Source organism: Polypterus senegalus, chromosome 12 (genome assembly GCF_016835505.1).
Source record: "Polypterus senegalus isolate Bchr_013 chromosome 12, ASM1683550v1, whole genome shotgun sequence".
NCBI classification, from domain to species: Eukaryota; Metazoa; Chordata; class Cladistia; order Polypteriformes; family Polypteridae; genus Polypterus; species Polypterus senegalus.
In genome coordinates this window covers 163,793,001-163,807,974 of record NC_053165.1, presented here as the reverse complement: position 1 = coordinate 163,807,974, position 14,974 = coordinate 163,793,001, and the positions used below count along the sequence as shown (strand labels likewise).

General features: G+C 39.5%; 1 protein-coding gene across 1 annotated transcript in view; it reads left to right on the top strand.

Annotated features, from left to right (window-relative positions):
• Nucleotides 1–14,974, top strand: part of LOC120540123 (B-cell receptor CD22-like) — a 51,633-nt gene that overhangs the window by 26,756 nt on the left and 9,903 nt on the right. The window contains exons 2-5 of the mRNA XM_039770617.1: nucleotides 6,395–6,452; nucleotides 9,829–10,191; nucleotides 10,866–11,096; nucleotides 11,754–12,011. Coding sequence (XP_039626551.1) covers nucleotides 6,410–6,452; nucleotides 9,829–10,191; nucleotides 10,866–11,096; nucleotides 11,754–12,011 — 895 coding nt within the window. The 5' untranslated portion in view covers nucleotides 6,395–6,409. The remainder of the gene's footprint in view (nucleotides 1–6,394; nucleotides 6,453–9,828; nucleotides 10,192–10,865; nucleotides 11,097–11,753; nucleotides 12,012–14,974) is intronic.

Genomic DNA, 14,974 nt, shown 5'->3' with positions numbered 1-14,974 from the left:
CTTCTGCCAAAACCTCTGTTTCCTTCTCTGCCAGCCCTCCAGTGCTGCTGCGGCCCTCTGGTCTTCCACAACTCCTCACACGCAGCTTGATTTATTTGCACTATTTATTTTGGGTGAGAGGTAACGTCATCTGTCCTCAGTTTTCCCAAGTGTGTAAGCTGATCCAAGCCAGGATCCTTCTGCATGCCCACCCGTGACTTCTCTCCCAATGGATTTTATATTTGAGAAATGTTTGCAGGTCAATGCTCTCGATCTGCACCCCTTTTTTTATGCTCTGCACCAGAATGAATTTCCCAAGACTTCTGCACATGGAGACATGGGTTGCACATGAGATGAAAATATACATAATAAGAGCACAAATTTCATTGATAGTAAAACACAAACTGTTTCAGAAATGTGTTTGCGGCACATAAACTCAAGATTCACCGCAAATTCAGCTTCATCGTATAAACCATTTGACTTATTACTAGTCATCAATGATGGTTGTAGCTGCGTTTATCCAAAATGACCAAAGTTCTGCAGCTTTTAGTTTACTCCCTGGGATGATTTAAGCAGCAGTGTGACGCGTGTTCAAATAATTCCACAGAAATATCTTCATTTTAAAAGCTTTAGTAAAACTTCAAAAACAAAACACTTTACAAAAACCTGGAGGAAAAAATTGTTATTAAAGAAAGGAAAAGATCTGTTTACGGTTTTTATGTCTTATTTCATTCCTTAAGTTTGGTCATACAGTCATACTTGAGGTAAGTTAACCACACTAAGCACATTGGACACAATAAACATGGTTAGAAAATGGTATGCCATCTAATATTTGCAACATATCTAATAGCCCATGCTAACAGCAAGACAATTTTCTCTCTGACTTAATTAACACTTTGTTTTACAGATATAATTAAGAAAGTTCTACCTTATATTCACTTACAGGGAGTAAAAGGCTATACCATTCTAGGTAGCTTATAAGAAAGTGATATTCTATAGAAATCACGCAAGCATATGAATCTAACATCAAACATTAACTTTCTAAAATTGTTTGTTACAGTGGTGGTTATAGCAAATTAAAAGGACTGCAGTCATCTTCCTGCTTCCTCAAGTCTCCCATCCACCATCTGTTAATCTTCATCACATCAACAGCCTTATCCCCTCCACGGGTGACACGGTAACCCAGTAAGCCTCTGGGGTGCCACAACTAAGCATCTCATTCGGTCACATAGTGAGGTGATGTGAATGTCCTTCTACAGGGAGAGGGCCTCCTAAAGTCTCCACAAACCACACCAGCCCTTCCCAGTCTGTCTAGAACTGGCTTAAGCCCAAGCAGTCACTCCTCTTGACTTCACAAGAATATTCGGCCTACTAGGCCCAAAATGTGGAGCTGACTCCCACAAGTCTCACACAAACTCTTATAAATTCCAAAAATCTATAAAATACACAAAAATGCACTTTTAGGGAAAGGGACCGTAAAACCTTCGATGAGGATGGACAAGTTCTAGAGCAGAATTATTGCAAATGAGAATATTTATTTAGAAATTCTCAAAAAGATCTAAAAGTGGGAAAAAAAGGCAAAAAGGAGTGCCTAAGAGGTGATCCTAAGTGAACAAGTCCCAATACACAATCGATATATCAAACAACAAGAACAGAAGCAAAGATCCCATTAAACCAAAAAATTCAATTACACATAAACGCACTGTAAAGAGCATCGATGAAGCACGGGAGGATCCTCTTCTTCTTCTTCTTCTTCATCTGCCTTTTTATGGCAGTTGTCTGATCCACTTATGGTGCTCTGCTTCCTTACTTTACAAGTGGACTAGAGTGTGCTGCAGATTATGAAGGGAAAAAAATGACGACTTTATTTTTACACTTAAACCAAAATGGCTCCAAAAAGCCCTATAGATCGGAAATACCTAAGAAATGATCCTATGATAGGATAATATGATAATATGAAAGTTATTTCCATATCCAATCAAATTTTTCAAAGTTTTAAACCATTAAACCCCAGTAACCGAATTGACTCCTGTAATTATTCCCTTTCTTCGGTGTACGTTTCACATTGCAGTGGGACATGTTCTACAGTTTCTTGTTGATCACATTGCCTGCGCAATCCTGACTGACGGTTATCATTCGCCTTGCTTCACATCTTCCTGCTGGTGACTCCTGCATTTTCATTTAGTTTCTTCACACTCTTAATCCTCCGGGAATGCCTCCGCATACTCTACTTTTGAAGGTCAGTGCACCAATTATGTTACTACGAAACTTACAACCACCAAAACTTTGTAATGGCACCAAGCTTCAGATCAGATCTCTGCACAAGAACCTCATTGAGGCAACTGTCTTCACTGGAACTGGCTCAGTTCATTTATTACCTCAGTACATTTATTCCTCACATCCAATCCAAGTTTCCTTTTCTTTTTTCATAACTTCTTTAACACATTACTTCTCCGCTGTGAAGTGCGGGTATTTTGCTAGTTTTGAATTAAAACTAATCTTGTCCCATTGTAAAGCCCATCACAAACATAAATTATGCAATAATATTACGATATGTCCTTCTTTCAACAGTAATTCGGCCGGTGGAAGACCAGATGGTGTTAACGGTTGTAGAAATTCTTCATGATATTGTAAGTTGATGTTTTCATCTTCTGCACCATCACCACCAACTGTTGGTCTATCGATGCACATTTAACCAATTTGCAGTGAAACCAATCAGCAATTTTCGTGTTAATTTGTTTCACTTGATCGTTTCTCTGTGCTAGGACTGCCCGTGTACTCATTTCATCTGTTGATAACCCTTTGAGATGAAATTCTTCAATAAGATTTGGACATAATACGTCTTCTTTAATTGGGAACTTAAAGTGAGGAAAACATAAAAATTTATAAGAGCCGAGAGAGCAGGAGCTGTGTCTGTCAAAAGCATTGACACCAATGGGAGGTGAGAAGACTGCAGGTGTGGTTGAAAAATGGTTGAGAGCAGGGCGGGACTTGAAAAAATTTCTTGGAAATTGTCTCATCTCAAGATTTTCTTTTATAATAGTGATATATATATAAATACATACATCCTTTTGTACCATGTTTCTTTTGTATTTATTTCTCTGCAATGGCTACTCAAGGGTTATTTATACACAGGTTCTGAGTTCACTCTGCACATTCTCAGGGAGAACAATGCTCAAAGGAAAACAGTTGTGATGTTTGTCTCTGACCTTTCTTCAGGAATAATTTTTATTTATTTATTGTATATACAAGTATTTACAGTATAATATATGTTGATAAATAAGACAAGATATACATACTGTACACACATTGTAGCTTCTGGTATGCTGAAGCGTGGGTCAGACACGTATCAAAAGAAACCTCTCAATCCAAAAAGGTTCTTTTTAAAAAGGTTTAGTGAAAATTCAAAGCAAACAGTCCACACAAGAATAGAGAAGAGTTGTTAAACACGTGGAATAAAAGGTAAAAAGAAAAAAGGAAAGACATTTCTTCTTGTTAAACGTCAAGTGTTTCTATTCTCAAGGATGAGTTACAGTATTTCTGTGTGCTTTACTTCACATTCAGTGCGTTCTAAACATACGGCTCTGCACGTACAACTCAGCAGGTTAAGGTACGGTTTAAAACCGTGTGCCCTCCATGCTTTACTTACGGCAAGGCAGGTCAATAACTGGGACTAATCTGTGGTCTGATGGGCATGAAAGAGTGAGAATATAACAATTCAGTTCAACTTGTGGGGGTTATAAGAGCCTCCCATGGACTATGCAGTAATATATAGGGAAATATTTAATATAATTAATGAAATACTTCTGTCGATTTAACATGACCTAAATAACTAGCAAATGGCTCTTACACACGTATAATATGAAACGCTGATATATGCTGTATATTTGGGCTGTTCACTTATTAAATTGCATCTTTTTTTGCAGCTCTACAGTTATTATTTTGTACTATCACATAACATACTTGTTCTGATCTCACTATTACGTGGTAATAGATATTCAGGCAGCTAAACTCCTCCCTTGATCAATAAGACGACCCGGAGACTGACTTGACACGAGGTGTACAAATCTCCAGTTTTATTAATAAAGAGCAGGTGTGAAACTGCAAGTAAAAAAAATATAATATTCAACACAAACATTTTGACAACAGATTTAAACTACATGTAGCAGTACAGAACGGTAACATTTACAAATATAAACGTACCGGCTATGCTACCATAGGACTAAACAGTCAGGATGAACTTCACTCTATGTGTCCGTGGCAGATACATTACCCACATAGAGAACGCCCCCCACTAAGGCGGCTCAGGAAGGACAAACATTACAGAGCATGCATACCTGAACACAACAACCACCCACAAATGGAAATGCTCTATAATTAGGCACTTTACCCTTCCCAACAAACATGACAATACTGTATATTACTATAGTGTCTTTAATATTATAATATATATGTAGTAACACTAACAGTACAGGATGTGTTCCTTTGAGTCTCCACAAATCTTATTCTACATAAACGTATAAATTCTGTTTGCACAATGGGAGGCTTGAAATACATAAATTCCTAGAAACATAATGCAATACGCAAAATATTCAAATCTGAAATACATGACATCAACACCAAAAAGCCGTAGAAGTGTGTGGCCCGCCAGCTCTGCCCTGCTAATGCATGTCTTGTGTGCTGATGTGCTGTGGTTCTGGTGACACTAAACATAATACCCATTAACTAAAGGTTTAACATTTAAACTAAGCTCAAGGGAATAAATAAAAGTCCAGATGAATTTAATGGGAAATTCAAGAACCTGCACCATTATAAAGTAAAGTCAGGGCATAAGGAGCTGCCATGTAAGAGAATATCTTGACCATCTCCAGAGACTCCCCTCCTGTGTGGTCAGCGCTGTACTTTGTCTTCTGATTCCATGACTCTACCGTCTTTGATTGAAGGACTCCTCTCCAACATTCACCAGGACATGTGACCCCAGTAAGCCTCTAGTGTGTCACCACAGAGGGTGAGGTGACTTGGAAGGGAAGTGGGTGATGACGCCTGAGAACTGAACTGCACTGTCCCCTTTATTGTTCTTAATTTTAAGAAGCTTTATTTCTGTTTCTTCTAACATTGACCTTGAATCTCAACACAATCCTTTTTATTTCATATGACGCCATTGACCACATGTGACACCATAAGGCACTTCACAAGGCTAACAAAGTTGTGGTGTCATTTGTTGTCCTTTCTTTTAAAAATTACATTTTTGGTTATCTCTGTCACCTGGTGGTGTTTACTTAGTGACTCAAATGCACTCACCCTGATATGCTGACTGGACTCTCTACAGGATTATGAGGAGCAGGAGGTCATCCCATCAGCATCAGGGACAAGCAAAAGACCTCCACAGCAAGGGATGCCAGTCTATCACATGGCACACTCACGTGCTCTGACACAAACACACTGGGCCAGTTCACTTCTTCATTCCTTTTTCTAATTCAGGTACTCAAGTGGATGTAAGTAGGCTTCATCTGCCTATCCCATCAGTCTCTGCTGCAACTCACCCACCTATAACTACAAACACACAAACACACACACATAAAACACACACACAGAGTCAAACAGGGGCCAGAATTTGAAATAAGGGAGGAAAGTAAAGGATCATGAGAAAAAAAACAGACAGATAAATGGAGAGGGTGTCCGGCTGAGGACCGAACCCAAGGCCTTCAAGCTCTGAGGCCTCAGCTAACCAGCCATGTTGGGTGTAATGCTGCTGTTTCAAAATACTGAGCAGCGTCAACACTAAAGTTGGAACGTCTCGCCTTTTTTAGCGTTGCTATGAGGAAGTCCTTAGCAAAGTAGTTTAAAAAGTCAGTGGTCTCGTCTGCAACAACCCTTTTCTCAAATTTGCTCATTTCCTTGAGTCGCCTGCAGAGCCCTCAGACTTGAACTGCTGACTCAGGAAGACCAGTTTGGTGTATAAAACTGCAAAAACTTGGAGCAGAAGGTAAGACAGACTTTCACATTTTTACTTGTAAGAGATGCATGTGATGAACTGAGTCACTGAAAGCTGGGCCAGAATTCAAACCCAAAACTAGAAACATGGAGGGAGCAACACAACGTAGTGAAATGTCATGCATGGAGAGGTCAGTGTGCAGAAATCAAATTACAAACACAGAAGAACAAGTTACAAATGAAACAGAATCATGAAAAAAATTAAGGAGAGAAGTGAATAAGTAAAATAGACATTTGAAAATGAATGTAACATCAAAGTGTTGAAGGGGCAGAATGGGAGCACCTGGGAAAACCACTGGGAGAAGGAAAGTGCCAGGAATGAAGGGGCTTCAGATCTGGTCAGCTGTGAAAGTCGTGAAATGGACAACAGTGAGCGAGCGGTCAACTCCTCTGAGGCTCTCCATGTCGTTTTGTATTGCAGGTCCCACAGCTCAACATGCTGCTCTTCATCTTTTTGGCTGCTGTTTCCTCTGCAGTTGGTAAGATCAGAAAACATTGACTTTATTTTAGTATCTTCTGTTTATTTCATTAACTTCTGTTTATTTAATGAGCTGCAGTTTTTCCTTTAAGCTCAATGTGATGTCAGGCTGTTTGTGGTTTCTGCAGGCCGAGTGTCGTTTCTTCTGACTGCTGCTCATCTTGCAGCTTTTTGCTGTTCATTTTTTTTTATTTTGCATTTCTTCACTTTCTTTCTCCTGTTCATGACCTCCTTATTATTTGATTGACTTCTCCTGTCTGCTCATTGAACTCTCTGCACAACTTTGTTTGTCATCTTTATGGCCTTTACAAGATGGCCACAGTCTTGAACAGGAAATGAAGTTGAGGCCTGTTTGTTCTGCTCAGCTCCTCACGCTTGTGTCACACACTGATGTTATAATTACAAAGTATTTTGTCATTCCCACACAGTTTAAACTCAGTAAAGTATAAAAAAAGAGCTTCTCACACCCCAGCACCATTTCTGGGCAGGAGGCCACTGAGCTCAGTCGTCAGCCGTTTCTGCATTAATAGCAAGGCAAGACCACCCAGTCCATCCAGGCCATTTAGTTGGCTAATAGCCTGACATTTCTAAAGGCTGCCAGAGTCTCCACTTTACTGCCTGGACTCTGTTTGTTCCAAACTCCTGTCACCCTTTGTGTTTCTATTTTGAATGCACTTACCCTCAGTCACCACTAGGAGTCCTCAGGTCCTTAGCAAAACTTTATAGTTAATTCTCACAATCAGGATCATCAATTAGTTTGAAAATTGGGAACATTAAGATGAGTCGTCATGGTGAGCTCTTTAACTAAACTGGGCGGGGCGACGCTGATGTCACTGCTGCTGGCTCCTCCCCTGCCTTTATCTGGAGGCCTGAGCAGCAGATGAGCCGGTGGCTCGTTGTGAGAGTTTGAGTTGGTTTGCTGTTGGTCTTGTTGGATTGACTGGCTTTTTACACTTTTTACTGCCTCTATTTTTTGATTGTTGTTACTGGATTATGTATTTGGACTTCTTTGCTGTGATTATATTTTTAAGCAAATGTTTTTTTGCCTTTTTTGCTCTCTTCTGCACTGGCCAGTTTAGGTCCTGAAACACTTATGGTTACTTATGGAGGCCGCAGTCACATTTCACTGTCCAGCAAACAACATCATTTATACTTTATGACATTCTTGTGTTGTTTGTAATGGAATCATGATAATAGATAGATAGATAGATAGATAGATAGATAGATAGATAGATAGATAGATAGATAGATAGATAGATAGATAGATAGATAGTATGTAAAGATCAGATTCGACACACTATAAATGGTTTGTGGTAGCCACCCATATATTATTTATGGCTGCAATGGGTTTTGTAATTGAGACTGAAGTGTCTCTGCTGGAGTCCAAATGAGAACTGAGGATGGCTGAAGAAGATGGCGGTTTAAATGTCCAGACAGGAAGTAAATGAGGGGAATCAGAAGTGAAGGCTTTCTGAGCTCCTGTACCGGAACTGACGTCTCCAGGGTTGATTCAGGCAGGTTTGCCCATTTTTGGTCTGCACAGACAACAGAAGAAGGTTTTGTGCCTCCTGACACCCCCTGCCATCCCCTGGCCTGGCCTAGAATTACCTTCACTTGCTCCATACAGCTCCCTCCTATTCGCATGTTTGTGACAATAGATAGAACTTTTAATTGAATTAACTCTGCCCTGCTAATGCGTGTCTTGTGTGCTGATGTGCTGTGGTTCTGGTGACACTAAACATAATACCCATTAACTAAAGGTTTAACATTTAAACTAAGCTCCATGGAATAAATAAAAGTCCAGATGAATTTAATGGGAAATTCAAGAACCTGCACCATTATAAAGTAAAGTCAGGGCATAAGGAGCTGCCATGTAAGAGAATATCTTGACCATCTCCAGAGACTCCCCTCCTGTGTGGTCAGCTCTGTACTTTGTCTTCTGATTCCATGACTCTACCGTCTTTGATTGAAGGACTCCTCTCCAACATTCACCAGGACATGTGACCCCAGTAAGCCTCTGGTGTGTCACCACAGAGGGTGAGGTGACTTGGAAGGGACTGAGATATTCCAGAAGTGGGTGATGACGCATAAGAACTGAACTGCACTGTCCCCTTTATGTTCTTAATTTTAAGAAGCTTTATTTCTGTTTCTTCTAACATTGACCTTGAATCTCAACACAATCCTTTTTATTTCATATGACGCCATTGACCACATGTGACACCATAAGGCACTTCACAAGGCTAACAAAGTTGTGGTGTCATTTGTTGTCCTTTCTTTTAAAAATGACTTTTTTGGTTACCTCTGTCACCTGGTGGTGTTTACTTAGTGACTCAAATGCACTCACCCTGATATGCTTGCTCCATACAGCTCCCTCCTATTCGCATGTTTGTGACAATAGATAGAACTTTTAATTGTCCCCAAGTTTTACAGAAGCTCTTTAAATAAATAAATACATAAATATGTAGATAAGTAAAAAAATAAATAAATAAAACTAAATACACACCTACACAGACTTTGGTTTGAACACACACTGGAATGGAAATTTAAAAGAAAGGAAAGTTCTGACTCATCTCTCATGTTTAGACAGAAGTTGTCACGTGTTTCTGTCATGGTGACATTAAATTTACCTGACCTGCTGAACCCGAGTTCTTCCATTTAACTTTGGTGAAAAGTGGAAGGAAAAGTCAAAGAAATACAAAGGGCTGTCAGCCATCGGGTGTAAGCTGAGTGACCACAGAGCCATCAGGTGTCACCTTTCTCTCCAGTGGCCCTGTGCTGATGTGATGATGTGCAGGACCACTAAGAGAGATGTAAAGAATTAAAAAGCTATGAAGATAATTTGTGAAACTGGTGTAACGGTGGGGTCTTTAACTGTTTGTTGTCCTTCATCTTCAGTCTCAGAGAAAAAGAAGTTAAAGGAGAAGACCAGCAGTGCAATTGAATTAATGAACTGACGACATGGATGATGATGTTTGATGAATGGAAAGTAAAATGAAATATAATGAGGGGTCAGCTTTAGGAGTCCTGATTTGTAGACAGAAAAGAGAAAACCACAAAGACCACCATAGGCAGCCCCTCCAATAGCAGTCATTAAAATAAGAGATGAGTAGAGGAGCTGAATGGAGGTGGACAGTCAAGAGATGAGAAAGGAAAGAGAAACGTCTGACTGACATTTAGGAGTGAGAGCAGCGGAGAATTAGCACAACTACAGGACTGTCACCTCAGTGCTAGGACCCTGCTGTCCCTTTCACAATGACGTTGTTTTTATGTTTTTAGTGTTAATCATTTACTGAAGCTTATATGAAAAGAATAGCGAGGTCTTCATCTGTGTCTGAACCAAAAGTCACTGACTTCATTTCTCTTTTTGTGTTTTACAGATGAGAGAGCCATTTATGAGCCAAAGGCATTATGTGCACCAGAAGGATCAACTGTGAGGATTAACTGCACATACAAAGATCCAATAGAAAGTACTGAAGTAATGGAACTGTGGTTTTATGGTCCTGATGAAAAGAAGACACGCCCTGAAGGAGAAACCATTGTGTATCACACAAATAAGACGTTTATAGCAAACAGTCACAGACAGCGAGTTGAGTTCTTACGGAACAAACACATAACTTGTGGCATAAAGATCAGCAACGTGAGCAGAGAGGAGAGCGGCTACTACAAGTTTAGATACGAGGAGGGATGGTGGATTGATAGTAAATGGACACAAATACCAGGAGTGAAGGTCACAATCACAGGTAATAAAGAAATGATTTTGTGGACTTCATTTATATTGGAGGTGAAGCTGATGGCACAGTTTGTGTTGAGTTGGCAGGACCTCTGGACACACACACCGTATAATGATGATGATGAGGATGAGGATGAGGATGATTATTATCAATCCTGCCTGCCTATAAGATTAATGGCTGATTGCACCTGATGATGGACTTGTGTTACACCTGGAACTGGAGAAATGTGACACAACTATAAAATAAATTAAATGATGTGTTTATTTAATTAAATTATTTCAAGGTGTTTCTATTTGGTGCTCAGCTGATCCCAAACATTCCTAAGCTGCACATTCAAAGGGTTTAACTTTAAGAGGACCTCTCATGGATGCTTTTGATATTATTGCAGCCTGGGCAGTGATGGCCACTGATTATTCTCTCAAATTATAAAATGTGTCCACAGGATGGACGTCTTCTTGGTTGATTCCTCTCAGACTGACTGATTATTATGTGTGGTGATGTCGAGGTGGTCAGATCTGCTGGTTTGCTCACCTTAACAGTAAAACACGTGAAACTGAAAACACTTGAGAGCAGACACTGAACAGATATTATTATTATTATTATTATTATTATTTTGTTATTGTTGTTGTTGTTATTATTATTGTTGTTGTTGTTATTGTTGTTGTTTTCTAATTCTTTTGAAGGTCTAAAGATTGAAGCAACACCAATGACGTTAAAAGAAAACGAAGCAGTGACCCTGGAGTGCCAGATGAATTGCAGTCTCACCGACCGCGTCTTCTGGTTCAGAAAAGGACAACATTTAAAAGAAACCTCACAGAAACTTGAGCTTCAGAGAGCCTCCTATGAGGACCACGGCAGTTACTGGTGTCAGACTGGACACGTCAGGTCCCCAAGTTTTCTTCTGAATGTTTTCTGTGAGTCGTATTTTGAGAGTTTTAAATGTGTGAGTTGTGCAGAGTGAGAGTTCAGTCAGGGCTGCAGACAGAGACATGAAAAAGAAATCCTATAAAATATAAAATAACACCACTGAGTCGAGAGACGCTTCCTTCATAACACAATATGGATGGACACAAGACACCTCATGAGGTTTGATGTTCTCAGTTTTTCCTCTCTGCTGTTCATTCTGATGGTAATTTTTCCACCAATGGACGTGGTTACCTTGATATGCAGAAGTCAAAATGGCAGCACATGACAGTCAGCCTGGTCTTTCTTTGTAGTCTGACCTTTCATTTTCTTTGTCCGCTGTGTCTCAATGGGTCCATCACTTTATTGTAAGAGCAGGCAGTGAATGGCTGTCATCAAATTCAAGTGAGACATTGGGTCATCTGTGGCCACACTGAGACTTTGACATAGAGGATTGTGGGAGGAAAACAAGGAGAAGACAGCATGACCAGGAGAAGGCCCACCATACAGTTATTGACCTGTGGCCTGGTCACTGTGAGGCAGAACACCAGATGACATGACGCTGTGCCATCTTCTTAGTTACACACCTGAAAGGAAATGTGACAGAAACACAATTCATGACACTTCTCACTTTCTCAGTAACCTTTAACCATTTTTCTTTATTTTAGATGCCCCCAGGAATGTTGTCATCACAGGACATCCCACCACTGGTATAGAAGAAGGGACATCGGTGACTTTAAACTGTAGAGCCTTGGCCAACCCACCAGGCCGCTACACCTGGGTCAAGGAGAACAGCGGCCAAGTAGGATCAGGGGATCAACTCCACATCAGCAAGTTTAATGCGAGTTACGTGGGGTCTTATCACTGTGAAGCCACAAACGACTACGGGACGACAAACTCTACAGCTGTCAACCTGACGGTAAACGGTGAGTAAGGGTTATAGGTTAGAGGAGCAGAAATATAAATGAGAAAAAAGTCAAAGAAGTAAATGTATAGAGTGTCCGGTCACTCCGCGCAATCTGATTGGTCAGTTTGGCTGTGGTGGATCAGTGGTAGGGATGACAAGAAGAAACTTTAGGGGAGCAAAATTCAATTCCTGATTACGATAAGTTGTTAATTTTACAAAACAAAATGAATCATTTCAATGAAAATAAAATGAATATCACAGCAAGCGACATTCGGTGGCTAAATACTAATGAGGTGCAACTCGAGTCACCGTCAAGAAGGGGAAGTATTGCCAAGAATACGAATGATGGTTTATACAGCAGGTACACTGAAAAAAGTATAACCTCCATTCAACTTAAAATAATTCAGGTAATGATTCTTACTTAATATTTTCAATCTGAACCAATAGAATTGTTTTTATCTTATTGAACCCACAATTTGTATGTTGAGGCAAATCATTTCGAGTGACTGGGCGTAATTCACTTGTTTTATACTGAAGTAAATCTATTTTTACAATTTAAAATGATTTATTGGTCGTAACCTGTTTTTATGCTGTTAGAAATATTATGAGTATAAAACATTCCAATGCTGCACTTTTTATATTTATTTAAAAATGTAGAACAAATACACAAGCATTTTGTAGTGTAAATCTTAAATATACAACAACAAATTATTAAACATTTCTACAGCTTTCTTTAAAATATGTTTTATTATGAGTTCTTACACTTAAAATGAACAGTTGAGAAACGGGGTTACTTTCCAGAAATCCTCCGCTATAAACGTCTGCTGCTGAAGATGACCAGACCTGGACAGACACGTCCACTCCACTCAGGAAAGTCTTCTTCATTTTTGGCAGCTGGAAAGCCAACACGCCGGGAAGTTTGATAGGAAGAAAATACAAAGGGCCCTCCAACACAACACACGAACAACCTAACATATTAGGTAACTGAAACAGATTTTTATGTTTATTCTATCCACCAACACTTTAATTGAGATCTGAAACCAAATATTTAAAGCTACAACACTAAATGACTAATCTTAAGCTACTTGAAAGAGAAAATTTACGTTGAATGAACAACATCAATGTTAGACTTGTAGCTGCCGAAATAAGGGATGGTCAAGCACGAGTAAACGCGTGCCGAAAGAAATCCCAAAGTCCAAAAGTTTGTTTTTAAAATATTTAGTGAAAGTTAAAAGCAAATAATCCACACAAGAATAAAAGAAAAAATAGTTACACACATAGAATAAAACACAAAAAAAAGGAAATAAAATTATCTTCTTTAAACTTTAAACTAAGTTTTTCTTGAGAAATTTTACTTATTTCTGTACTTAAACATTCTTTATTTTCTTCTTCTCTACTTAAAGATTCTTAGCTTCTTCTTCTGTATGCTTTAGACGTACGGCACAGCACATACATTAAGTGCTGTTTTCTTACATATTTACTAAACACACTCAAAAGACCCGTAGGCTGATTGGCACATAGGCATGTGCCCAGGCACGGTTTTAAACCTTATGCCTTCCATACTTTACTCAAGGCAAGGCTGTCATAACTGAAGATTATTGTTTTAGTCAAAGCTGTTAGAAATGGCAGGAATATAACAACACAATTCTATTTATGGGGGTTATAGAAACCTCCCATATTTTATGCATTATCATCTAGTAAAATATTCATGAATCTTATAGAACTAGGAAAATGGCTCTTACAATACTTTTTTCAATGTAATGGAGCTCGTCTAGCACTGCAGTTAGTCACAAAGCAGGCAGGAGGTAAGCAGGGTGCCCTGAAATGACCGAGTCTGACAAACAGGCCAAAGTTAAAGTAGTAAATGTGTAGAGTGAGGCAGAGACAGACACTGATGTGTTGGACAGCTGGACACTTGTCTCTCCACGGAGGTCCACACATTCTAACCTGCAGGTCTAAGCCTTTCTTCTAAAGCCCCCATTCATCTGACGTCTCATTTTCTAATTTCTTGTTTCCTCAATTGACTTTGCACTCACCACACTGCTGCCGCTTTACTTTCTCCACAAACGTCAGACCCACTTCAGATGTTTGGATTGTGACTCCTTCATGTGTTTGCTAACACTAAATAATTTATCAAAGGGTCATCTTGGTCACAGAAGACATGTTGATGCCATCTCAGTGGGTCCCACAGAGCAGCACATTCACCACCAGTCACCTCCACGATTGTTAGCTTTAAATGTTGGATGTTTAAGGCAAAAAGAAATGAGATCAGTACAGAATTAGACAGTGAAAGCACTTTGACTTATGAAACTCCTGACCTGAAATGCTTTCCATTGTTAAAATTCATGAAACACTCAAACTGAATCCGTGGAATGAGTGCTGAAGGAGGAGCACCGGACATGAAATGAATCAAGGAGCCATGGGGGGTGGGTTTAGAGAGAAACTGAAGACAGAACTGAGCTGACAGCACAAGAAGAAGAACCTGAACATGTGACAGGTTAGAGCCAATCTAGTGGCACGCCAGTGGTACCTTTCAGTACTGCCATGAAGTGGGCTCAGAAAATATGGGCAGAGACTGGAGGACTGACAGATTGACTCCAGTCTGATTATACTGCTGGTGCTGCAACATAATATAAAAGCAAATTCATCATACATATATATATATATGTACAGTGGTGTGAAAAACTATTTGCCCCCTTCCTGATTTCTTATTCATTTGCATGTTTGTCACACAAAATGTTTCTGATCATCAAACACATTTAACCATTAGTCAAATATAACACAAGTAAACACAAAATGCAGTTTTTAAATGATGGTTTTTATTATTTAGGGAGAAAAAAAAATCCAAACCTACATGGCCCTGTGTGAAAAAGTAATTGCCCCCTTGTTCAAAAATCACCTAACTGTGGTGTATCACACCTGAGTTCAATTTCCGTAGCCACCCCCAGGCCTGATTACTGCCACACTTGTTTCAGTCAAGAA